Consider the following 24,871-nt stretch of genomic DNA (forward strand, 5'->3'; position numbering starts at 1 on the left):
TACCTTCCAAACTTATTTCACTTTAATCTGCACATGTTGTGGAGTGAAGAGATATTACAGTACCTTTACGCAAGAGGAAATAGATATTTAAAGATTGTGACCTGCCCACTTATTCAATCAGGGAACAAGAATCAGATCTTCTCTCACCTATTTCCGCCTTACCCCAAGGGTAATAAGACTTGCCAAAATTAAATAAACAACCTTGCAAGAGTGGACACAGATCTTTGAATAAGCACTATAAATCCTAAGTGGTGAAAACACTAACCGCGCTGTACGACCCATACTCGACTACAATCCAAAAGGGGGGCTCACGCTTTTCCGACCTCGCGAGCCTGACATTTCGGGGACTGGTTAAAGAAGGGGCTCTTGAACTTCACTTTCCATTACAAATCGGAAGTAGGTTTCCAGTGACAAGGAAGTCCTACTACAGCACCGCTAGGTAATTTATCTCTAGCTAAATCCGGACAGACCACAGGGCGCTGTCGGGTACAGTGGAACACACCCACTCAACCTAGCTACTCCGGGGTTTTCCACCTGACCGGAAATGGGGCGGAGCTTCTGAGCATGCACCTCACGATTGGCCGGCGCCGCTGTCGTTCAGCGCTCGGAGGGAAAGGGGCTGGGCGTCGCTTACCCAGGGTCCCGGGAGCCGCGAGGTGGGTGGGAGCGACTGGAGCGCAAGTTGCAGCCGACTCAGCCAGTGGTCGGTGCCATGGAGCCGGCTCCTGAGCTGTACTCTGGGCCTTCCAGCTCCTTCAAGGAGGAGCTACTCTGCGCCGTCTGCTATGACCCCTTCCGGGATGCCGTGACTCTACGTTGCGGCCACAACTTCTGCCGGGAGTGCGTGACCCGCTGCTGGGAGGAGCAGGTAGCGCCCACCTGCCCGGTGTGCAAGGACCCAGCGATCCCCGCCGACCTGCGCACCAACCACACCCTCAACAACCTGGTGGAGAAGCTGCTGCGCGAGGAAGCCGAGGGCGCGCGCTGGGCAGGCCACCGCTCCCCGCGCCTCTGCCTCCTGCACCGGGGCCAGTTCAACCTCTTCTGCCTCGACGACAGGGAGCTACTGTGCTGCTCGTGCCAGGCCGATCCCCGGCACCAGGGACACCGCGTGCAGCCAGTGAAGGACACTGCCCACGACTTTCGGGTAAGCGCGGCTGTGTGAGGGAGGTGGTCCAGCGCGCACGTGGTAGCAGCCTGAGTCCGACTGGAACCCAGCAGGCCGACCCCGCCGCTCCCTCCAGTCCAGCCTGCCAAAGCGGAGTGTGCCCTGTCCTGCCCCTGTTCCTGCAGCCAGCTTGCTGGTGTCGCCTCAGGACCCCTACCTGGGTGACTCTGGTAACTTACAGAGGCTGGCTTTTTCATCAAAACCAGCCCAGGGGGCCTGAGATGGAAGCAGAGAGAATGTAAACAAGAAGTGTGAGAACTGGGGTTTCAGGTTGTTCTCAGGACAGTCGCACCCACTTCTTAGGCTATACACCCTTTCTGCCAGCGGGGTGTGACCCATGCCTCCTTGAGAAGCACAGGTGTGTATAATGCTCAGGAAACCTGGAGCTCAGCACACTCAGGTTAGAGGTTCAGGAGCCCAAGGCCTAGCCTTGGATATGGATGGAGCCTTGAGATCCCCCATACTGGTCACCTGCTTCCCCAGCTGGCCACTGTGTTGTGTAGCTGTGGAGAGGCTTCTGGCCCTGGCCCTAGCCCTGACCCTGAACAGCTGACCTATTTTGAATCACTTTCTCAGCATCCCAATGCCTGGAGTGCCAGTGGCTATAAAGTAAGCAGCAACTTACAAGGCAAATTTACATGGGGAATGTTTTGGTATAGGAAGGAAAAACGATCAGAAAATAAGAATTAGCCATCTCAGAAGTTTTTAAAAATTTTTTACTTTAACCCACAGTGAGAAATATGTTCTCCATTGTGACCCAGAACACTTATGTATGTAGCAGTTGAAACAAAAGTTCTCTGAAAATGTTGATTGCACTCTAGTATTTTCTATTGTATTTCTGCTTATTGTTTTATTTTAAAATGTGCACAGAGTATGAAACATTAGTTTATTTCATCACCTATAATACGTGGGTTAGACCCACAGTTTGGAGATTACCAATCTGGTAGGGAGCTGAGCGGAGTGTATTGAAAAGGAGGGTACTGCAAGAACCCCCCCCTGCTTGGTCTACAGACACTGTTTTAGTTAGTTTGTTTGTTTCAATGCCTTTCTTAAGAAATATCAAAAGTTGGTTAAAGTTTCATATGCTTTTTGTCAAGGCCAAGGGCACCAAGGTAAAACCCCCAGGTCTGGACTAAGCCAGGATTCAATATCAGTGAGCCAGTTACCAGGAACTACATATGGTCTAATGACAACTTTCTGTTTATTCAGCAGATGCCTTATGTTGCTAGGTCCTGGGGACAAGACGGGACACAAGATAAACAATAATTTGTACCTTCCAGGGGCTTCAGGCTCCTGAAGGGATGGGAGGGATGAGGTGTTAGCCAGGTGAAGAGGGTGAGGGAGGGGATTTCAGGCAGGGGAAGCAGCATGTGTGTAAGGGTCCAGAAGCAGGGAGTCCTGCCTTTCCAGGCAGCGGGAGCATTTCAGAGTAGTTAGAATGAAGGTGGAGATGCAGAAGGAGCCAAGAGGCCTTGAGTCTTGACCTTTATCCTAAGGACTGTTGGGAGCAGTCAGAGGGTTTTAAGCAGAGGAATGATGCGTCAGATCAGTAGGCACTCGGGGCAGTGTCTGAGCAGGCAGGGAGTCTAGTCCTGAAAGATCTGAGGAGAATACAAGGTAAGTATGCTCAGCCTGATACAGAGTGGAGCTCATTCACATTCTTGACAACTGTGTACCAAGGGCCTGTTGTGTTCCAGGGCCTCTTCTGAGTGTTGATGCTGCAATCAGTAAGACAGAGACTGCGGCCCTGGCCGGTTGGCTCAGTGGTAGGGCGTCGGCCTGGCGTGCGGGGACCCGGGTTCGATTCCCCACCAGGGCACATAGGAGAAGTGCCCATTTGCTTCTCCACCCCCCCCCCTCCTTCCTCTCTGTCCCTCTCTTCCCCTCCCGCAGCCAAGGCTCCATTGGAGCAAAGATGGCCCGGGCGCTGGGGATGGCTCCTTGGCCTCTGCCCTAGGCGCTAGAGTGGCTCTGGTCGCAGCAGAGCGACGCCCCGGAGGGGCAGAGCATCGCCCCCTGGTGGGCAGAGCGTTGCCCCTGGTGGGCGTGCCGGGTGGATCCCGGTCGGGCGCATGCGGGAGTCTGACTGTCTTTCCCCGTTTCCAGCTTCAGAAAAATACAAAAAAAAAAAAAAAAAGAGACTGCGCCCCATGGAGTCACATGGCTGGGAGGGAAGACAGTAGTAGATAGATAAATTGTAGTTCTGATGTTTGGAGTGGGTGGTGGCTGTGGGGGAACAGTATGGGAAGGCTGAAGGGGTCTGGCCCTGAGAAGGATTCGACTGTGCTATGGGGCCCCCTGAAAGCTTTTAAACAGAGATTTCTGTGATGAGATGTGCACTTTAGAAACATCACTTTGGCACCCATATGAAAAATTCAGCAAAAATAGTAATTATACTAGCCAACACTTTTTGAGCACTTCCTATGTGCCAGGTGTTTCCCTGTCAACAAATTTAATCTTCACAAAAACCCTGTGAGGTTGTATATTAGTTTCCTAATGCTGTTGTAGTAAATTGCTACAAACATGTTTAATACAGCACAGATTTATTACATTGCAAGTCTGGAGGTCAGAAGTCCTAAAATCAAAGTGTTGGCGGGATGACATGCCTTTTGGAGGCCAGGAGAGAATTTATTTCCCTGCCTTGTCCAGCTTTTAGAGGCCCCTTCGTCCATCTTCAAAGCACATCATTCCAACTTCTGATTCTTATCCCATTACCTTTCTGAATAACTCTATTATCTTTGTCTTATAAGGACACTTGTGATAATGTGGGACCTACCAGACAATCCAGGATAATTGCCCCATCTTAAAATCTATAATTAAATCACATCTACACAGTCCTTTCTTCCATATAAGGTAATAAACTCACAGGTTCAGGGATTAGGACATGGACATCTTTGGGAGGACCATTCTTCAGCTTGCTATAGGTAGGAACTGTTCTCATGTTACAGACAGTGACACTGAGTCTCAGACAAGGTCAACCTGTTCAAAGTCACAGAGAAGGTACTGTAGAGTTCACCTGGGCCTTGTTCCACCCTAACTCTGGTCATGGACTTTGAGAGAAGCTTCCTTGGTCCCAGGGTAAAACTTTCCCTGCTGATCGTCTGTTCCAGGAACAGTGAGGGCAGCTGGCTGGGTGGGGGAATACTTAAGGCTTGATTGGATGGAAAGCACTGTCAGTGAGCTCATTGAGTGCCTACTATGTGCCAGGCACAGTATGTCCACTAGAGGAGAGTGAGCAGCCCTGGCCCTTGCCTTCTTGGAGTCCATTAGGCACGACTGAATAATAATAGTCACACTACCAATTACATGGTTTTAGACGGTGACCTCCCAGGACAGTACAGGATATGACGGGCCATTGTTACAAGGAGGCCTGTTCTTATCTGATGGGCGTGGAAGGGGTTTCTGAGGAAGCGATTTCACAGCAACCCAGAGACATGCTGAATGAGGAATGGGGCACCCAGGACAGATCCTGCAGGGCACTGAAGGGCAAATTAAAGATCTGCGATTTTGTCCTTTGTGCCATGGGGCACAAAGGGAAGGACTGATGAGGTTTCAGAATGTGACAAAGTGTTTACACTTTAAAGTGTGTGAGAGACCCTGAGGGGATCTTAGCAAGTCCTCTAGTGCAGTGTTTCTTAAACTTGAGCAATGTACATGTTCTTAAAGGAAAAAACATTCCAACAATGTGCCTTAAATTATTATATTTCTCATGTACAAGCACAAAACTAGAGTAAGTTCCTCTTGCTTATACCACATATAGATAATAAAACCAAAAGAAGTTACAGAAGTACAAACAAAACTAAAATCAATACAATTGCAGTACAAATACTAATGACAGAGTTTGATTTTGCTGAAGCTAAAGTGCCATTTCTGGGTGCTGTGAGGGTCTCTGGCAATGCTTGGGAAGCCCCTTTTCCACTGTTCCAAGTGATGACTCGATTCACCAGCCAAACTTCTCCTGTTTCCAGAACTGAAACTTTCCTGGGATATAACTGGCCTTCATTTGGTAGCACACCCTTCACTTGTAAAGTGTATTTCTGTTTTTATTAGGCCAAAACAATGAAAGTGGTGTAGACTACTGTCAAGGAAGTTGTTAAGAAGTTACAAATGTGAGTACTGAGCTTGTAGGAACCGAAAGTGTGCATCAGCGCAGTTTATAAAGTGATTCACAATAGGCTCATCTTAGTATTTTTTAGGTGATCACTGAATGAAAACACTAATTAAAAACACTCATGGAAAGCTTGCACATCCCCCAAATACTCAAACCCAGAGCCATCGGGACTGTGAGGAGATGATTGCATTTGGCTAATTACATTTGAGGAAACTTGGAGAAATACAGCGACTCATGCCAGTCACGAGGATTGAAAGTGAAACATCTGGGATTAGAACTCAGGTTTCCTGACTCCCAGTCTAGCCTTCCCTCTGGTTTCCATCTCCAGAGCAAATCCACCCTGAGCCTGCCCAAGTTCCAGGCCTCTGAACTGCCTTGTCAAGACCCCTTCATACTTATCCCATGGGACTGACCTGATGGCCATCTGCTACCCTCCAGCCTCTTTCTATCCCAATCTTTTCCCCTCCCCCTCCTCCTCACCCTCTCCCTCTTCCCCTTCCCCTTCCAGGGGTACCTTCTTAGAATCAGTCTGGCCAAATCTAACCTAGTATTCCAGGAACTTCTTAAGTCTTCCCCCTTCCAATTCTTTCCCTTTGTTTGCTATCCCAGGTCCCCTCAAACCCCCATGGGCCAGGCCCTACCAGACCCAAGGACACTGCAGGACGTTCTTTGCCTACCTGGCAAGGTAGGAGCCCAGGGACAGGATGGGGCCTTCGTGAACACTGCTCAGGAGGCTTCCAAGTTATAGGGCCCAGCACTAGGTGCGTAGTAGACACCTGCTTCTTAAGGAAGGCTTACACCAGGGGTCCCCAAACTTTTTACACAGGGGTCCAGTTCACTGTCCCTCAGACCGTTGGAGGGCTGGACTATAAAAAAAAACAAAACTATGAACAAATCCCTATGCACACTGCACATATCTTATTTTAAAGTAAAAAAACAAAATGGGAAGAAATACAATATTTAAAATAAAGAACAAGTAAATTTAAATCAACAAACTGACCAGTATTTCAATGGGAACTATGCTCCTCTCACTGACCACCAATGAAAGAGGTGCCCCTTCTGGAAGTGCGGCGGGGGCCAGATAAATGTCTTCAGGGGGCCGCATGTGGCCCACGGGCCGTAGTTTGGGGACCCCTGGCTTACACCATGAAAAAGGACGAGCAGGGACTCTGAGTTGGTGTTGGATAAGAAAGGGGTCTGTTGTCTCAGATGCATTAATGCTACCCATTTAGGATAAGAAGCTTGGAGGGGTGAGCAAAATGGGTGAAGGAAGCCCAGAGGTACAAACTTCCAGTTATAAAATAGTTAGGGCATGTGGGTGTAATGTGCAGCGTGGTTACTATAGTTAATAATACTGTATTTGAAAGTTGCTAAGGGAGTAAATCTTAAAGTTCTCATCACAAGAAAAAAAAAATGTAACTATATATGGTGATGGATGTTAACTAGACTTATTTTGAAGATTATCAAGTCATGTTGTATAACTGAAACCAATATAGTTTTATATATTATATCTAAATTAATTTTTAAAAAAGAAAGAAAAGAAGCCTAGAAAATACCAGTACGAGAAGTTGCCTGGTGCACCCTTGTAAGCATTTGCATGGCCTGACTTGTGGGGCCCTCACGGCCATGCTATTAGCTGGGTTGCATTCTCGTCCCAGAGGTGCAGAGAGGTTAAGGAACTTGCTCAAGATCACTCGCTACTAAGTGGAGGGGCTGGGATTTGAATCTAGGTAGCCAGGTGTCATGCCAGAGCTCTTAGCTGCTTCATCAGTTTGCCTGAAATCAAATGTTTAAAATAGACAGGGAAAAAGACATGAACTAGAGACGTATGCCAGGAAATCCTTGTGATGGACCAGTAAGCATGAACAGAGGAAACTTCACTCATCGGTGTCATGAGGAAATTTGAGAGACCGTAGAAACTTTCATGCCTTCATCTTGAAGCTAAGGAGCCTGACAGCCGCAGAGAGACATTTTCACCAGTGGTTAGTGACAAAAACAAGGGTACAAATCAGTTTTTCTAACTTCCAGTCCAGGAGGTGGGGCAGCATAGTGGAGGGAACATGGGTGTTCTGTGCACTCGTTGATTGGGCGAGTAGTTAGTTGAGCATCTACTTTGTGCTAAGACCTACAGTGAGTAAAACAGTCTCTACCCCTGCAGAGCAAGCCTTCACTCCTTCTGTGAAGATTTATTTTTTTTTAATATATATATTTTTTATTTATTCATTTTAGAAAGGAGAGAGAGAGGGAGAGAGAGAGAGAAACAGAGAGAGAGAAGGGGGAGGAGCAGGAAGCATCAACTCCCATATGTGCCTTGACCAGGCAAGCCCAGGGTTTCGAGCCAGCGACCTCAGCAATTCCAGGTCGCCGCTTTATCCACTGCGCCACCACAGGTCAGGCTGTGAAGGTTTATTGAGCACCACTGTGCTGGCTGAGAGGATGTGGCTGTTAGGAATCGCCCCCTCCCCCCCAAGCCTGTAGCGTTTCCAACAGCGTGAGGCAATTATCTGAGGTAGTGAATGGGATGGTACAGGGGTACGGGGGAGCTGTGAGAGCCCACAGAGATATGCCTGAACTCTGCTGGGCAATCAGGCTGGCTTCTCAGAGGAAATGAAATGGCCCAAGCTGAGTTTTCAAGGCCATGTAGTAATAGTTGGGGTAAGCAGGTAGGCATCAGTTAGAAGCAACAGCATATATAGAGCCTCAGAGGACAGAAACTTGGCTTGTAGTACTAACAGTTCAGGCTTTAGACACAGCCTTTGCCCTTTGGTAAGTACTTGCAAGGGTCCTGCAATGATCTTAGGAGGTCATAGTTATTCTTTCTCTTACCACACCCTCTTCCCTTCCTGTTATACCACATAGCACTGTGTTAATGGATATTTTGGGTAAAATAATTTTGTAAAATCCTTAGTTTTAAATATGCTATTGAAATTTGCATCATAAAGAATCAAATTGTAATTTTAAAACTCCATGTAGACTATCTAATCACATTCGGAGTCCTGTAGTGTAAATAAAAACTTCCTGTTTTGTATATGTTTGTAACTAAGTAATCTTGAATGTTAGAATTTGATGCCAAAATCAGAGCTCATTTGCTCTTTGGGGCTTGGGGCTTGGGGCCTGGGTGACGTTCCAGATGTGTCATAGGCCACTTAGGTCTGCCCAGGGCAGTGGTGACTATATTAGTACAGATGGGGTTCACAGCAGAGCCCTCCTAGTGACCTGCAGTCTCTGCTCATTCAGGCACTCCTTGGGCTAGCAGGTAAGTAGGGCCCCGAACGGCAAGTCTAGTTGTGATACAAGTATGGTAAAATTAGAACAAAAGCAAACATGAAAAGTATTGTTTAGATTCATTTGAATTCATACTTTTTTTTTTCTTTTTTTTTTTTTTTTTTTTTTTTGTATTTTTCTGGGGAGAGACAGACAGACTCCCGCATGCGCCCGACCGGGATCCACCCGGCACGCCCACCAGGGGGCGACGCTCTGCCCACCAGGGGGCTATGCTCTGCCCCTCCGGGGCATCGCTCTGTTGCGACCAGAGCCACTCTAGTGCCTGGGGCAGAGGCCAAGGAGCCATCCCCAGCGCCTGGGCTATCTTTGCTCCAATGGAGCCTTGCTGCGGGAGGGGAAGAGAGAGACAGAGAGGAAGGAGAGGGGGAGGGGTGGAGAAGCAGATGGGCGCTTCTCCTGTGTGCCCTGGCCGGGAATCGAACCCGAGACTTCTGCACGCCAGGCCGACGCTCTACCACTGAGCCAACCGGCCAGGGCCTGAATTCATACTTTTTAATGTAATATTTTCTGGGTTAACCACTAAATGTTGAAAAGGGGAAAAAGCGGAATAAAAAATGCATAGAGCCTGACTAGCCGGTGGCACAGTGGATAAAGCATTGGACTGGGATGCAGAGGTCCCAGGTTTGAGACTCCAAGGTCGCCAGCTTGAGTACGAGCTCATCTGGTTTGAGCAAGGCTCGCTGGCTTGAGCAAGGGGTCATTCACTCTGCTGTGGCCCCCTAGTCAAGGCACATATGAGAAAGCAATCAACGAATAACTAAGGTGCTGCAACGAAGAATTGATGCTTCTCATCTCTCTCCCTTCCTGACTATCTGTCCCTCTCTCTAACTCTGTCTCTGTTAAAAAAAAATGCATAGAAAATCCAAAATATAAGACAAAAAAGAACAGAAAAAGAAATATTGAACCAGCAAGACAAATAGCACAGAACAAGGATATAAGTTTAAATGCAAATATATCAGTAATTATGTTCAATATCCAAGTTCAATGACAAAAGTTGTCAGACTGAATAGGAAAACAAGATCCAATTCTGTGCCACTTAAATATGATATGTTAATATATTGAAAAATACATTTGAGCCCTGGCCAGTTGGCTCAGTGGTAGAGCATGGGCCCAGCATGTGGATATCCTAGGTTCAATTCCTGGTCAGGGCACACAGGAGAAGCACTGCTTCTCCCGGCTCCCCCTCTCACTTCTCTCTCTCTCTTTCTCTCTCTCTCTCTCTTCACCTCCTGCAGCCATGGCTGGAGCAAGTTGGCCCTGGGCAGTGAGGATGGCTCCATGACCTCTGCCTCAGGCGCTAAGAAGAGCTCTTTAAGAGCTCTTTCCCTGAGCAACAGAGCAATGCCCCAGATGGGCAGAGCATCACCCCCTAGTGGGCTTGCTGGATGGATCCTGGTCCAGATGCATGTGGGAGTCTGTCTCTGCCTTCCCTTCTCTCACTGATAAAAAAAAAAAAGAAAGAAAAGAAAGAAAGAAAGATACATTTGATAAAATTCAGTGTCCTTTCAGCATTAAAAAGAAAAACCGCAAGCTAGAAATGGAAGAAAGTTCTTAATCTTGATTAAGGGTATCTAACAAAAAGCATATAGCAAATACTATACTTAATGGTTAAACATCGAAATTTTACTAAGATCAAGAAAAAGAAAAGAATGCACATTATGACCAATTCTATTCAATTTTGTACTGGAGAGCATAGCTAATAAAGTGAGTCAGGAATTATAAATAAAAGGGATAAGGTTTGAAAAGACAGATGTAACACTGGAATAGGGTGTGTAGTATTGTGGTTAGGAAAGTAGCCTTTAGTGTTGGGCAGTCCTGATTACAAATCCCAGTTCTGCTACTGTCTGTAATTTTGACAAGTTACTGAACTCCCCTGGGCCTTATTTTCTCTGCATAATAGGAATACAGTGCCTACCTAGTAGGAATGTAACGTGCACAATAATAACTGCTTGTTAGTACTAATACAATCTGGTTGATCTCACCAGCTGAATTAAACCAGGATTCTCTAAGTGATTGAAAAATTTGGGAAGGACACGGGACTGTCCCTGCCTCCTGTCTATCTTCACTGTCCCATAACTCCCTACCTGTCAGGTTTAAGGGAGGAGATCTGGGCTGTGGTGTTTGGGACCAGCACCACATTGTGTGATGTGATTGGGCAGCTGCTCCTTTTCTGTCACTCATACTCATTTGGACAATCACAGAATTGTCCTCTTGGATATTATTATATGACTTTGTAACAGAATATCTTCTTCCACAAAATAAAACATTAAGGTAGTATTTCAGTGGCCGTGTGGGACACTCATACTGATGCTATTTTTGCTACTGAGGAGACACACCTTAGAGATGATATACTACAAAAAAAAAAACTATTTTAAAAATCTGTTAAATATTAATATTTCCATGGCCCTGGCCAGTTGGCTCAGTGGTAGAGTGTAGGCCCGGCGTGTGGATGTCCCAGGTTTGATACCCGGCCAGAGCACACAGGAGAAGCGCCCATTTGCTCTCTACCCCTCCCCCTCTCACTTCTCTCTCTGTCTATCTCTCTCTTCTCCTCCCCTCCTGCAGCCATGGCTCGATTGGAGCAAGTTGGCCTTGGGCACTGAGGATGGCTTCATGGCCTCTGCCTCAGGTGCCAAAAAAATGGCTCCAGTTGCAACAGAGGGCAGAGCATCGCCCCCTAGTGGGCTTGTCCTGTGGATCCCAGTTGGGGTGCATGTGATAGTCTGTCTCTGCCTCCCCTCCTCTCAGTAAAAAAAAAAAAAAGTCTGTTAAATATCCAGAATGAGTAGAAAAGAAAACAAAACCTGCAGAAAATAAAACCAGTCTTATTTTGTTTTCTGTAGCACAGCAGTTAAAAAAATGAGTGCGCAGTAGGGCAGATGGGCTAGTTGCTGTGTAACAAATTACCAAATTACCCCAAATGACAAAAAGTATCTATTATCTCATGGTTTCTGTGAGTCAGGAATACTGGCCTGACTTAGCTGAGTGCCTCTGCCTCAGGGTCTCATGATGCTGATGTCAAGATATTGCTGGAGCTGTGGTGTCACCTGAAGGCTCAGCGAGGCCAAGATTCCCATTCAAGCTCACTCAAGTGGTTGTTGGCAGGATCCAGGTCCTCATGGCTGTTGGTTGTAGGCCACCCTCAGTTCCTTGCCCCATGGGCTGCTCCCTAGCAGGTAGTCAAGCAAGATAGGGCTAGAAGGAGTATACACAGACTTTTTGTCACCTCATCTCAGAAGTGACATCCCATGACTTTTGCCATATTGGATTGGTTAGAAACAATTCACTAGGTTCAGTCCACAGGAGAGGGGATTCCACCAGGGCATGAATACCAGGAGGTGGGGATCGTTGGGGCCGTTTTATAGGCTGCCTCCTTCATTCTGTCCTCTGGCCAGATTCTTATCCCTCCCACATGCGGATACACTCACCGCCCCGTAAGATCCCATAGATCCCATAGGTTTCATCTCATTATAGTATCAGCTCGAATTCAAGAATTTCTTCATCCAGATCAGGTCCGGGTGGGATGAGGCTTTTGAGGACAAACCTCTATTATCTGTTGGTGCATCACAAATCACCTCCAAATTTGGCAGCTTGAAACAACAAACTTACCTCATAGGAATGAGGGATCATTGGGGGTCGTCTGAGAGGCTACCTTCCACCATTATCTGGGTTCATATCCTTATTCTGCCTCACACTAGCTGTGTGCCCTGGGGCTATCGCTTCCCCTTCTGTGCTTCAGTTATTTTCATCTATAAAATGGGGCTAATAATATTACTTGTCTAACACGATAATGTGATGATTAAGTGATATAATTGTAAAGTAATTAGCACAGTCTCTGGCATAGTAAATACTCAATAAATGGTAGTCGTTTATAATTAATGTTATTAGAATTGGTTGGGGTTTTTTTCTGAAGAAAATACTTGAAAAGCTTCCTCAGACTATAGAGAGAAAAAAATAAAGATAGAAAATGTTAGGCCTTGCATATGTGAGAATTCAACCTAAAACTAGTCCCAGTTTTTCTAGGAGATCAGAACAATAGTTAAAGTTTAAGAAACAAAAACTATTAAACAAAAAGGTATCTGAATCTGCTGATTAAAGTATTTCACACAATCCAAGCACAATTAGAATATAGGGATAAGGTTGGGATTTGAGGAGACACAGTAGTTTTAGATAGGGACATAGTAGTTTTAGATCCAGGGGAATAACTGGATGAGCCCTGTAATCAGACCTGTTAGTTAGTGACTACAGGCCAGTCCAGTTTAGAAAGTCACAAAGAGAACCTGTAAGTACATTGTCTTTACAGTTAAATACACAGCTCAAGATTCATGGCTGAGCTGGACCAGCTTTAGTCCTGAATAGGATGTATCCACTCTATGCTGTACTGTGACCAGCTTGAAAGGGAATAGGACCCCCTCAGCCCTATCTCCCTACCTGTAGCAGGAATGAAACAATGGGGTTGGGTTAGAGGATTTCTGAAGGCCCTTTATGCTGTAAACGTCAGGGTCATACTTCCTGCTGTTCTCTGCAGTGCTTGGACAGACAGGGTTCAGTAATTGTGGTTGAGTTGTAGACATGGAACTCCAGTTGTAAATGTGTCATTCTCCCCATCTGGCCTCCACCCCTAACCTGCCTCCTTGCCTCCCTCTCATTCCTCCCATCAGGCCAAGTGCAGGAACATGGAGCACGCCCTGAGGGAGAAAGCCAAGGCTTTCTGTGCCAAGTGGCGCTCCTACGAGGCCATCACCAATCACAATCAGGTATGTGAGCACTCAGGCTGTGTGGCAAACTGGGACTGCCTATGGCCATCCGGGGGATAGGTGAGGGTGGGCTGGCCCTGGCCATGGCTGTTGACACAGTCAGCCTTCCCCAGCCCTATGGTCTAGCACCGCCAAGCTCTCAGACACTGATTGAGGCCGTGCTGCCCGGGCCTCTTTAAATACCTGGGCATGGCCATGCCAGCAATTGTGGAAACAGCTTTAAAGGCCACCTGTGCCATCTGCACTATGGGTTCAGACTAATTTAAGCATGCACCACACTTCTCCATCTACTTGTGTGTTCAAGCTAGTGAGGGCCTGATGTTCAATAGTTAGTCATCTTTCCTGGTCACTCTCCATATCCACTCCATCAGCAATCCTGCCCCCTCTGTCTCCAAAATACGTCACGTCCATTCTACACTCCATATCCACTGCCACCATCCTGGTCCAAGTCACCATCTTACCTCACCTGCCCTCCTACCTGGATCCCAGGGTTCCTTCACTCTTGTTCTGCAATCTGCTTGCCACAGAATGGATTGCTCTTTTAGAAAAATGCATTGATCATACCACTGCTCTGCTTCTAACTGGCCAGTGGCTTCCATAACAAACACAATACAATCCAGACTCCTCGCCGTGGCCTCTGAGGCTCTCATCCAACCACTTCCTGCCCCTCAACTTCATCTTCCTCCCAAGCAGGGCTGCGCTCTCTGTTCCAGCCACACTGGGCTGCTTTCTGTCCCTTAAATGAGCTGTCTTCTGGCTGGCTTTTCCTGCCTGCTCTATTTCTCTTCCTGTGTGATAAGAATCAGCCCAGATTTCACTCTCCCTTCCACTATACATCATCAGTCTTTTTAGCTTGATATTTCAACGGTGCCTTTGCATTTCTTTGATTAGTAAGTTTGTACATCCTTTAAGGAGTATAAGACCCATTTGCATTTCTTCTGTGAATGCTAATTCCCAGACATTTTTTCTTGGAATATTTATCTTGTGGATTCATAAGAGCACTTTGTATATTAATAATATGTTCTTATATATATTTATATATATATGTATGTCATACATTTTTCCTAGTTTGTCATTTCTTTTTCAGTGAATTATTTTCACTTTTTTTGGTTATTTTTACATTTTCAGTTAATGATTTTATCATCATATTATCAGAGCCATAAGGCTTATATTGAATTTTTAATCTGAAGATGTAGATTACTAACCTGCTATTGCTAGAGCACACACTTTGAGGTGTTTTTCCAACAGTCATCATGAACTATACAATTTGTATATTTCAATAAATATGTCTTTACCTTCATTAGTGGTCTCTTGCCATATAAAACTTCTTATTTTATATGTATTTAGTTATTTCATTCTTTGAGGCTTTTCAGTTTCATATTATAGATAGTAAGAAAGGTCTTTCTCATTGCAAGATGAGAAGTATTTTTCTGCTTTTTCTTAGAGTACATGTGTGGTTTTACTTTTTTAAAGTTTTTTTAGTGATTAGGAGTGTGCATATATATTAATGATTCTGTTTTAAAATAAATACTTCCTACCACTTTTTTGGTAAGCCTCTTGATCAAACAAATTTGAAGTCCTGAGATTGGATAGTTGCTATTTGTAGCAATTCTTTTCTGTGATTTAGGATTTTTTTTTTCTATTTTGTACCTTATACACAAATACAGAATATTGTATGTTGAGGAATTCACAAGACTACAGTTGTCGTGTATAAGCAGCAATTTCTATATTTAAAAAATTAATCAAAGCAACCTCATTATGCTGTTTGACTTATTTTAAATATAAACTTGTAAATTTGTGCTAAGAAAGCTGCATCTAAATTTTATCCATTTGGGTTCTACATATGGGTTTGGGGGGGGGGGGTTCTTTTGGGGTTTTTTTTTAGTAGTTTCTTGGCCCTGGCTGGTGGCTCAGTGGATAGAGTGTTTGTTGGCCCAGCATATGGACATCCTGGGTTCAATTCCCAGTCTGGGCACACAAGAGAAGTGACATACCTGCTTCTCATTTCCTCCCTCTCCCCCTTCTCTCCCTCATTGGTTTGGTTGGTCAGCAGCAGCCTTGGGTGCTAAAAATAGTTTGGTTGATTCAAGCATCAGCCCCAGACAGGGTTTGCCAAGTGGATCTCAGTCGGAGTACATGTGGGAATCTATCTCACTATCTTCCTCCTTCATCTCACTTTAAAAAAAAAAGAAAGTAGAGTTTCTTTGTTAAAAATCTGATGGTCTGTGGGACTCCTTTCCGTAGGTGAAAACTGTGTGGCTAGAAGAGCGAATCCGGCAGGAGTTTGACAAGCTTCGAGAGTTCTTAAGAGTGGAGGAGCAGGCCATCCTGGATGCCGTGGCCGAGGAGACGAGGCAGAAGCAGCTTCTGGCGGAGGAGAAGATGAAGCAGCTCATGGAAGGCACAAAGACTCTGGATCATGAGATCAAGCGGCTGCAGATGGAGATGAAGGAAGATGATGTGACTTTTCTCATGGTGAGGAGCTCAGCCTCTTCACTCAGTGACAGAGACCAGATGTTTAGAAACTAGTGGGGAGCTGGAGACCAGCAGCCCTAAGCAACCCAGTCTTGCTGTGGCTTCCAAATCCTGGTCTGGAAGAGCTTCCTGACCGCATCCTCTGCTTGGGTCAAGAGGCTGAAAAGATTTTAATCAGAGCCGGTTTCCTTGAGGAACTGCCAGGCTGTTCTCTGAGAGACTGCACCATTTTACATTCCCACTAGTGATACATGAGGATTGCGGTGTTTCCTCATCCTTGCCAACACTTACCTGTCTTTTGGTCATAGCCATCATAATGGGTGTGAAGTGGTACTTCTTACAGTTTGGATTTGCATGGCTAGTGATGTTGAGCATCTTTTCATGTAGTTGGCCATTGCGTGTCTTTTTTGGAGAAATGTACATTCAAGTCCTTTAGCCATTTTAAATATTGGGTTGCTTGTCTTTTTACTGTTGAATTTTAAGATTTTTTTATATATATATATTGTGAATACTAGACCTTTATCAGCTATATGATTTATAAATATTTTCTTCCCTTCTGTGAGTTATTTTTTCACTTTCTTCATGCATCCTCTGAAGCACGATCTTTTTCATTTTGATGAAGTGCTACTTCTGTGTTTTCTTTTGCTGCTTCTTTGTGCTTTTGGTGTCATGTCTAAGAAACCATAGCCTAGTCCCTGACCAGATAGTTCTGTTAGTTAAAGCATCCTCCCAATACGCCAAGGTTGCAGGTTTGATCCCTGCCCAGGGCACATAATAAGAATCAACCAATGAATATATAAGTAAATGGGACAGCACATCAGTATTTCTCTCTCTCTCTCCTCCCCCCTTCCTCTCTTTTAAAATATCAATGACTAAAAAAATTCTCAAAGAAAAAGTGAGGCCCTGGCCTGTTGGCTCAGGAGTAGAGCATCAGCCCAGCATATGGATGTCCCAGTTCGATTTCCAATTAGGGCACACAGGAGAAGTGACCTTCTGCTTCTCCCCACCTTCCCCTCCCCTTCGCTCTCTCTCTCTTCTCCTCCCACAGCCGTGGCTCAGTTGGTTTTAGTGCATCAGTCCCAGTCACTGAGGATGGCTCCATGGAGCCTCCGCCTCAAGTGCTAAAAATAGCTGGGTTATGAGTATGGCCCCAGATGGGAGTTGCCGGGTGAGTTCCTATTGGGGCGCATATAGGAGTCTGTCTCTCTATCTCTCCTCCTCTCACTTGGAAAAGAAGAAAAAAAAAAGGTAAATAAATAAATGAGACAGAGCTAATAGTCTGATAGAGGGCACTATCAGGCAAGCAAAGTTTGGGAACAGTGGACAGAAATTTTTTTTATCTTAAAAAAAAAAAACCATAGCCTAATCCAAGATCATGAGTTTTATAGTTTTATTTCTACATTTAAGTCTTTGACCCATTTTGAGTTCATTTTTATATATGGTACAAGGTGGGAATCCAACTTCATTCTTTTGCATGTGGCTATCCAGTTGTCCCAGAATCATTTGTTGTAGACCATTCTTTTTCTATTGAATGGTCTTGGCACCAATTGTCTGTAAGTGTGAGGGTTTATGTCTAGACCTTCAGTGTCCACTAGTCTACATATCTGTCCTCATGCTAGTACCACACTGACTTGTTTACTGTTCCTTTTAATAAGTTTTATAACAGGGAAGTGTGAACCACCAACTTTGTTCTTTTCCAAGATTGTTTTGGCTATCTGGGTCCCTGGAATTTGTATATGAATTTTAGGATCAGCTTATCGGTTTCTGCAAAGAAGCCAACTGGAATTTTGATAGAAATTGCATTGAATCTGTAGATCAATTTGTGGGGGGGGCGGGGGGGCATATGGTCATCTTACCACTGTTAAGTCTTCTGATCCATGAACATGGGATATATGGCTCCTTTTGAGGTCAGAGACTTATGTTTTCTCTTCGTCTATGTTTGTGTCTGATTTTTTCTCTTTCAGAAACACAAGAGCCGAAAACGCCGGTAAGTTGCCAAGGCTGATGGAGGGGAGGGAGAGAGCAGGTAGAAATACCAGGCCTGCACATCCCACTGGCTCCAGGGCCAGGCAGGTAATAAAGCTGCTGGGTGTAATATAGGGGGAGGGGTGGGGACTGACAAGATGGAGAGAGCCCTCTTTTATGGCATGCCACTGGTGCAGTGTTGTTTTCCTGAGTGTGGGGCACTAGTATCCACTGGTGGGGAGATAAAGCTCAGTTCTGCACGGGCTCATAGTTCTCCGTAGTCATCCCAACATTTAAGCTCATTCCTTGGTCAGCCCCCTTCCTCTGAGAGCCTCGGGACATATACTGGTTTAGGCTGATGGTTGTACACAGGGATGAATAAGGAAGAGCTGTACAAAACTGGAAGAGAGTGCTTTGGGCAGTGGTGAGTTCCCTGTCACTATAGGTGTTCAGGCGAAGGCCAGTGACATCTTCATACTGTTGGAGTAGAGGACCTTTAAGGTCCCTTTCGACTGAGACATCCTATGAGGAGGTGAAATAAGTGTGATTTCTGCCCACAAGGATGGCAACCATGTCTGGGAACCTCCTATTTACATTTATCTCAGCTGGGCCTAGTACTGAATCCTGAAGCAGAATGAGCTGCCCAGTTGGCTCCTGGCTCATCTCCCGTCAGAGCCCAGTCTGGGTTTGTTAGGTGGGGGGAATTTAGGCCTGTGACAAGGGAAGAAGTCCAGTTGTTTGTTGAACCTAGCTGACCCAGTTAGGCACGTAACATGTGCGGCCCTGAACCTGCCCACAGGCCCAATTCTCCTTCCCAGCCTCTTCTGCACCATGGAGCCAGAGCCCATACAACCTGGCATGCTCATTGACGTTTGCAAGTACCTGGACTCCCTGCAGTACCGTGTCTGGAGGAAGATGGTCATGTGTGTTAAATCTGGTGAGTGAGGCACAGGCAGGTGATATAGGCAGAGGGGTTACTTCCTGCAAGGCAGAGAGGCAGCTGAACTCACCTTCTCCAGCCTCCCATTTCATCGGAGCTAGTCATCCCTGGACTGACTAATCCCTTCTCCAGCCTCATTCAGACAGGACCCCAGCGTCCTGCTTTTCCTCCACTCCTTACCTCACTGCTCAAACCCCTCCTGGCAGAATTCCTTCCTCTTTGGGTCCTGACACTTGGCCACCTCTTCAGAAAGAGAAACTGACTTCCCTCTCTGTTCAGAACTGTACTGTGTATATAATGAAAGACCTCCTCAGGTCAGGATTGCCTCTCAAGGTGATTCCAGCCCACACGATAGCTATGTCATGTGCTATGAGCTGAACGTTGTGCCCCACCCCAAGATTCATATATGTATTTAAGTCCTAACTTTCAATGTGATGGTGTTTAGAGGCAAGGCCTTTGGGGGGTGATTAGGCTCAAATGAGGTTGTAAGGGCGGAGCCCGATGAGGGGAATTCCTGTCATGAGAAGAGTCAGAAGAAAGCTGACTTCTCTCTCCATCTTGTGAGGACACAGCAAGAAGGTGGCCATCTATAAACCAGAAAGATGGCACTCACCAGACCCTGGCCATGGTGGGTACCCCGATCTCAGACTGCAAGCCTCTAGACTGTGAGAAATAAACTTCTGTCTTTAGGCCCCCGAGTCTATGGTACTTCTATTGTAGCCACCCAAACTGACTGAGACCTCATGATTTTACAGGGAGAACGTGTTACATGCTTTTCTAAGACAGCACAGGATTTGTATGAGCATCAAGGTCCCTTCCTGTACTGGCTGTCATAACCAAAGACTGTGAACTGGATGACTTAAAATGACAGAAATTTATTCTCACACTGCCAGAAGCTAGAAGTTCAAAATCAAGATGTCAGTAGGATCATGCACCCTCTGAGCCCTGTAAGGGAATCTCCTCTGTCTTCCTAACTTCTGGTGTTCACAAGCAATTTGTGGTAGGGCTGTGCACTTTAATCTCCACCTCTATGGTCAGCTGGCTTTCTCCCCTCACTGTGTAGCTTCTTTTTGCAAAGACAACAATTGTTGCATTAAGGACTCACTCTATTCCAGTCTAATTACTGTACATCTGAAACAAATAAGGTAACCTTCTGAGGTACTGGTTAGGACTTCCATGTATCTTACGGTGGGGCACATTTCTACCCTTAACACTGCTTCTCAGTGCCTCCCTGCACTGGGGCCAGGTGGGACACCGTTGGGCAATCTGGGGGATTGGGGCATCAGCTGGCGTGGCAGAAGGGCAGGATGTGAGGTTCGCTGATTTCACTCTACTTTCCCCCTCTGTTTCCAGTGCCCTTCAGCTTTGATCCGAACACCGCAGCTGGCTGGCTCTCCGTGTCCGATGACCTCACCAGTGTCACCAACCACGGCTACCGAGTGCAGGTGGAGAACCCGGAGCGCTTCTCCTCGGCGCCGTGCCTGCTGGGCTCACGTGCCTTCTCCAAAGGCTCCCATGCCTGGGAGGTGGACCTGGGGGCGCTGCCCAGCTGGCGGGTGGGCGTGGTGCGCATGCGCCAGGACTCGGGTGCCAAGGGCCACGCCCTCAGCTGTTATCAGGATACTCGCTCAGGTTTCTGGTATCTGTGCCGCACACAAGGGGTGGAGGGCGACTACTGTGTGACCTCAGAACCGGCCACGTCACCTCTGGTCCCCTCCATCCCACGCCGCCTGCGTGTGGAGCTGGAATGTGAGGAGGGCGAACTGTCTTTCTATGATGCTGAGCGCCATTGCCACCTCTATACCTTCCATGCCCGCTTTGGGGAAGTACGACCCTACTTCTACGTGGGGGGCACACGGGAGGACAAGCCCCCGAAGCCTATGTGCATCTGCCCCCTGCGCATCACCATCAAGGAGGAGCTGGATGGCTGAGGGCAGCCCAGAGCCTGCCAGATGCTGCCCAGGTGCTGTGTTGTGATCCTGCTTTCTTCCTCCCTCTTCCTTCAGCCCACACTCACCTGGGCACCTCTACCTCCTGCTTTCTTACCAGGACCTTGCTACTCAGTTTCTGATCCTTCTGCGTGGCTCCAGACCCCAAGCCTCCCTCTCCATTTTTGGTCTTTTCTCCACCCACAGTTGAAAGTCACCCAGGAGATAGTTGCTGGCCAGGCTCTCCCCAGAGTCCTGGCATCTTCAGCATGGGAATTTTCTGAATCCTAATTCCAAGATTCCTGGGGATAATGTTTGCCTCTAGAGTAGATGTGTTTTAAAATTTTTTTAATTTACATTTTATTATTCAGGTGTGGTAAGGCCCACAGACCAGGAGACAACTGCCATTGAAGAGTTTGTTCCTTATAGTTGCCAAGAGGAAGGGCCACGCTGGGGTGGTGGGGGACAACATGTAAATGCACCAGGTCCCCAGGAGGCAGAGGGAGTGAGGGGAGAGTGTAGGCCAGGGACTGTTGAGGTTTTTACAGGAAGGAACAGATGAGGCAGCTACAGGGTGGACAGATTTAGGATTGGCCCTCGGAGAGGCAGTTCCCCATGGTCAGTGAGTTGCAGATTTCAGAATATAAAGCATACAGAAAGTAATAAAATAAAGTTAACACAGGGCCGTGGCCATGGCTTTGGGGCAGGACCAGGGATCGGAGTCCTGCCCCAAAGCCAACTTTAAAATTGCTTCATAGAGCCTTCCTGGGGCACCTTGAGGCTCGAGGGAAGGCTGCCCATTAGATCAACTCTGAATTGTCTCTTTACACTTCCTGGATGATTTTCTCTGAACAGAGGGTCCCCAAGCACTTAAAAAACACAATTTATAAGCCATGGTTTAGATGGCGGGATTCAAATAATTTAACAACTAGTTCTCTGCCCTAATAACCACTTTAAGTATAAAAAAATCGATATACTGAAAGGTAGTTTATTTATGCATTTAATACTTAAATAAGACCAATAAAAGGTATACAAAACTAGATTATGTTATAATAAAGTTATAAAATATTAATGAAAAAATATTAAATAATATCTGACAAAAAGTAAATAAAACCTGTTATTTAAGATATTTCCAGTGACAGCTTGTCATCCCCTGCTGGTTTGGCACTTTTTACTTATATGTTTGTTTACTGAGGTAACAAATGTGAGGGAATTAAAATGTAGTATTTCATCAAAGGTATGAGTTTTATGAAATGAATAAATATTATATTATAAGCATAGTTCCATCAAATTTTTTTTACCTATGGACGGAATGAACATTACTACAGGCACTTAGAATACACTGTTGCACAGATGAACATTAAAAAAGAGTAAGGAATGTAAATTTGCTATTTCCACATTGGGCTGCTGCCCAGGCACCCACCTTAGAGAGAACCCTAATTACAAGTGCCATTTTAACAGGTTCACTGAACTCAACAAAAAATTAGATATTGATTCTGTCAAACTGGCTAAATCCCACCACTGGTTTAGGCCCATTCCCTCTCTGGGCCTGGTTTTATCATCTGTAAATGAGACATCAGGACTGGAAGACAATGTGCTTTTGTAGTTGCCATAGAGGAAACTCCTTGGTCACTGTTACAAAAGTATGAGATGGGGCCCCGGTCAGTTGGCTCAAAGGTAGAACGTCAGCCAGGCATGTGGAAGTCCTGGGTTCTCTTCCTGGCCAGGACACACAGGAGCAGGGCCCATCTGCTTCTCCACCCTTTCCCCTTTCCTTTCTCTATCTCTCATCCCCTCCCGCAGCCAGGGCTCCACTGGAGCAAAGTTGGCCCGGGTGCTGAGGACGGCTCCATGCATGGCCTCCGCCTCAGGCGCTGGAGAATGGCTCCAATTGCAGAGGAGCAACGCCCCAGAGGGACCAAGCATCACCCCCTGGTGGGCATGCTGGGTGGATCCCAGTCAGGCGCATGCGGGAGTCTGTCTACAACCTCCCAACACACACCCCCACTTCTCACTTTGGAAAAATACAAAACAAAAAAGTATGAGATGGGAAAGAGAGAGGGTTCCATGCATGGAGGGTGTGCAGGGGGTGAGAGGGAGACACCTGTCTTTGCTGACCTCAGCCTGTTCATTCAGACTCTGCTGCTTTTTGGGTTTTTATCCCAATTTTTTCTCCCTATACTATGCCTGTCAGGCTTGTACCTCCACCTTCTTTTCCTCACACATGCCTACAGGTAGTTTTTAATGGTCAAATCACCATGTCCTGGGGACAGCATCACAAAAGGAAGTATTTTCCTGTAGTAGTGATGTTCTTTCTCATTGGGAGCGCATGTTCCTGGCTGAGGATTCACGTTCTCTCTCCTACCTCTACCCTTTTCACAGAAAAGGATAGTTTAAAGAGAGATGATGATTCAAAACTGTAATTTGGTTATAAATGTGATGTATACTTTGGTAGGGGCCACGGGAGGGACATGGAAGGAAACTACTGAGTAAAAGCAACCAGATGTGAAGTGTGAGGATGCTGGCAACTCGCAGCAGGCCCTGCTAAAGGCGCTCGGACCGAGAAAGGCTCAAAAGCTCAAGGCACTTTGTACCAAACACATCTGAGGCCAGTGTGCGCTCTCTACAATAAAGTGTTTAGTCCTTCTAATATAATTTTTATGTAATTATCTTGATCAGAAATTATTGTTAGTTATGATAAACTTTTTTATTTCTGCCTTAGATGTTTGAAGATTTTTTTTTTACAGGGTAATTTGGATGGCCTGAACTCCTTTTTACAAAAATAAAAATATTTGACCTAAAATCTACTTCTTTTGACATTTTCCTTTTAACATTCTTATAAGCAAAAGTTCATAGTGTAGCATGTATTCAACTTTATTACTTTTTCTTATTGAATAATATTCTGGTGTAGGCATAGACTGTTTTATATTAACATTTTATGGTTTTAGACATTAAGATTGTTCCTACTTTTTGGCCATTATGCTGCTGTGAACATTTGTGTACAAGGTTTTGTATAGACATGTTTTTATTCTTTTGGGTATATACCTAGGAACAGATTGTCTAGAACATGTGGTGACTCTGTCTAACCCTTTGAGGGACTGCCAGTCTCTTTTCCAATGTGACTGCACCATTTGATATTCTTACCAGCTGCTTGTGAGGGTTTCTGCTGCGCCATATCCTAATAAACATTACCGTGTGTCTTCTAACCTAGCCATCCCAGTGGGTATGAATTGGTATTTCACTGTAGTTTCAATTTGCATTTTTCTTGATATCTAACTATATTTAGCATCTTTTCATGTGCTTATTTACCACTTGTATATATTTTCAGAATTGACCTCAGATCCTTTACCCATTTTAATCAGGTTGTTTATATTTTTAATAATTGAGTTATAAGAGATCTTTATACATTCTAGATACAAGTCCCATATCAGATAAAGGATTTACAAAAATTTTCTCGCAGTCTGTGGGTTGTCTTTTCACTTTCTCAAAGATGTACTTTGAAACACAAAAGTGTTTAATTTTGATGATGTCTGGTTTATTTTTTTTCTTTTGTTGCTTTTGTGCCCCAGAACTCGTACCATTGATACTGCCCTTCAACCCGTATATTCCAAGTTTGGGCTTTTAGCTTGGGCAGGGGACAGTTGTCCTGCGGACAGGGAATCTATTCTTTCTCCCTTGAGCCCTCTCCTAGGCTCATCTTCACACTCACCTGTCCCTATTTCACTTTCCTGCTCATCACTACATTCACGTTGAAGACAGCAGCCCAGCGGGCAGCCTCGCCTCCTCCAGCTTCTCCCGCCTTCAGTCCATCCATGCACTGCGGCCAGATGCATTAGCCTTCAGTCTTCTGTCACCTGAGTGACCCCACCCCTACCTGCTCAGTACAGTTAGTGCTCCAGGGCAGCATTCGGAGTTCCCTGACTTCTGTCACACACACGCCCCTGCCAGCCTTGGCTTGTCATGACCCTTTGGACCAATCCGCTGGCATCCTCATACAGCTGGCTGTTTGATTGGGAATGTCATGACTTACTCTGTCTATTCTGGGTACATTGGCCCCACCACTTACATACTGTCTCTTTTTGAACACACTTGACTCTCCTGAGTTCATGTCCCATTGCACGTGAGAGCACTTCACAATGGCAGCCACTGGAAGCAGGCAGAGGACATCACGTGAGCTTCCTTCATTGACCTCCCTGGATCCCTGTCACTCCCACCTTGGCCACCAGTCATTCTGTGGTCAGA

At 45.9% G+C, this 24,871-nt stretch overlaps 1 protein-coding gene across 1 annotated transcript; it reads left to right on the forward strand.

The window, feature by feature from the left end:
• Positions 1 to 619: 619 nt before the first annotated feature.
• On the forward strand, positions 620 to 23,001 carry TRIM35 (tripartite motif containing 35). Its single transcript, XM_066341438.1, has 6 exons — positions 620 to 1,147; positions 13,226 to 13,321; positions 15,566 to 15,796; positions 17,761 to 17,783; positions 18,580 to 18,698; positions 20,055 to 23,001. Exons 1-6 carry the CDS (start codon positions 713 to 715, stop codon positions 20,630 to 20,632), a joined length of 1,482 nt encoding a protein of 493 aa, XP_066197535.1. The 5' UTR covers positions 620 to 712; the 3' UTR covers positions 20,633 to 23,001.
• The last annotated feature ends 1,870 nt before the right edge of the window (positions 23,002 to 24,871 follow it).

The sequence above is a fragment of the Saccopteryx leptura genome, chromosome 1, assembly GCF_036850995.1.
Source record: "Saccopteryx leptura isolate mSacLep1 chromosome 1, mSacLep1_pri_phased_curated, whole genome shotgun sequence".
Lineage (NCBI taxonomy): Eukaryota > Metazoa > Chordata > Mammalia > Chiroptera > Emballonuridae > Saccopteryx > Saccopteryx leptura.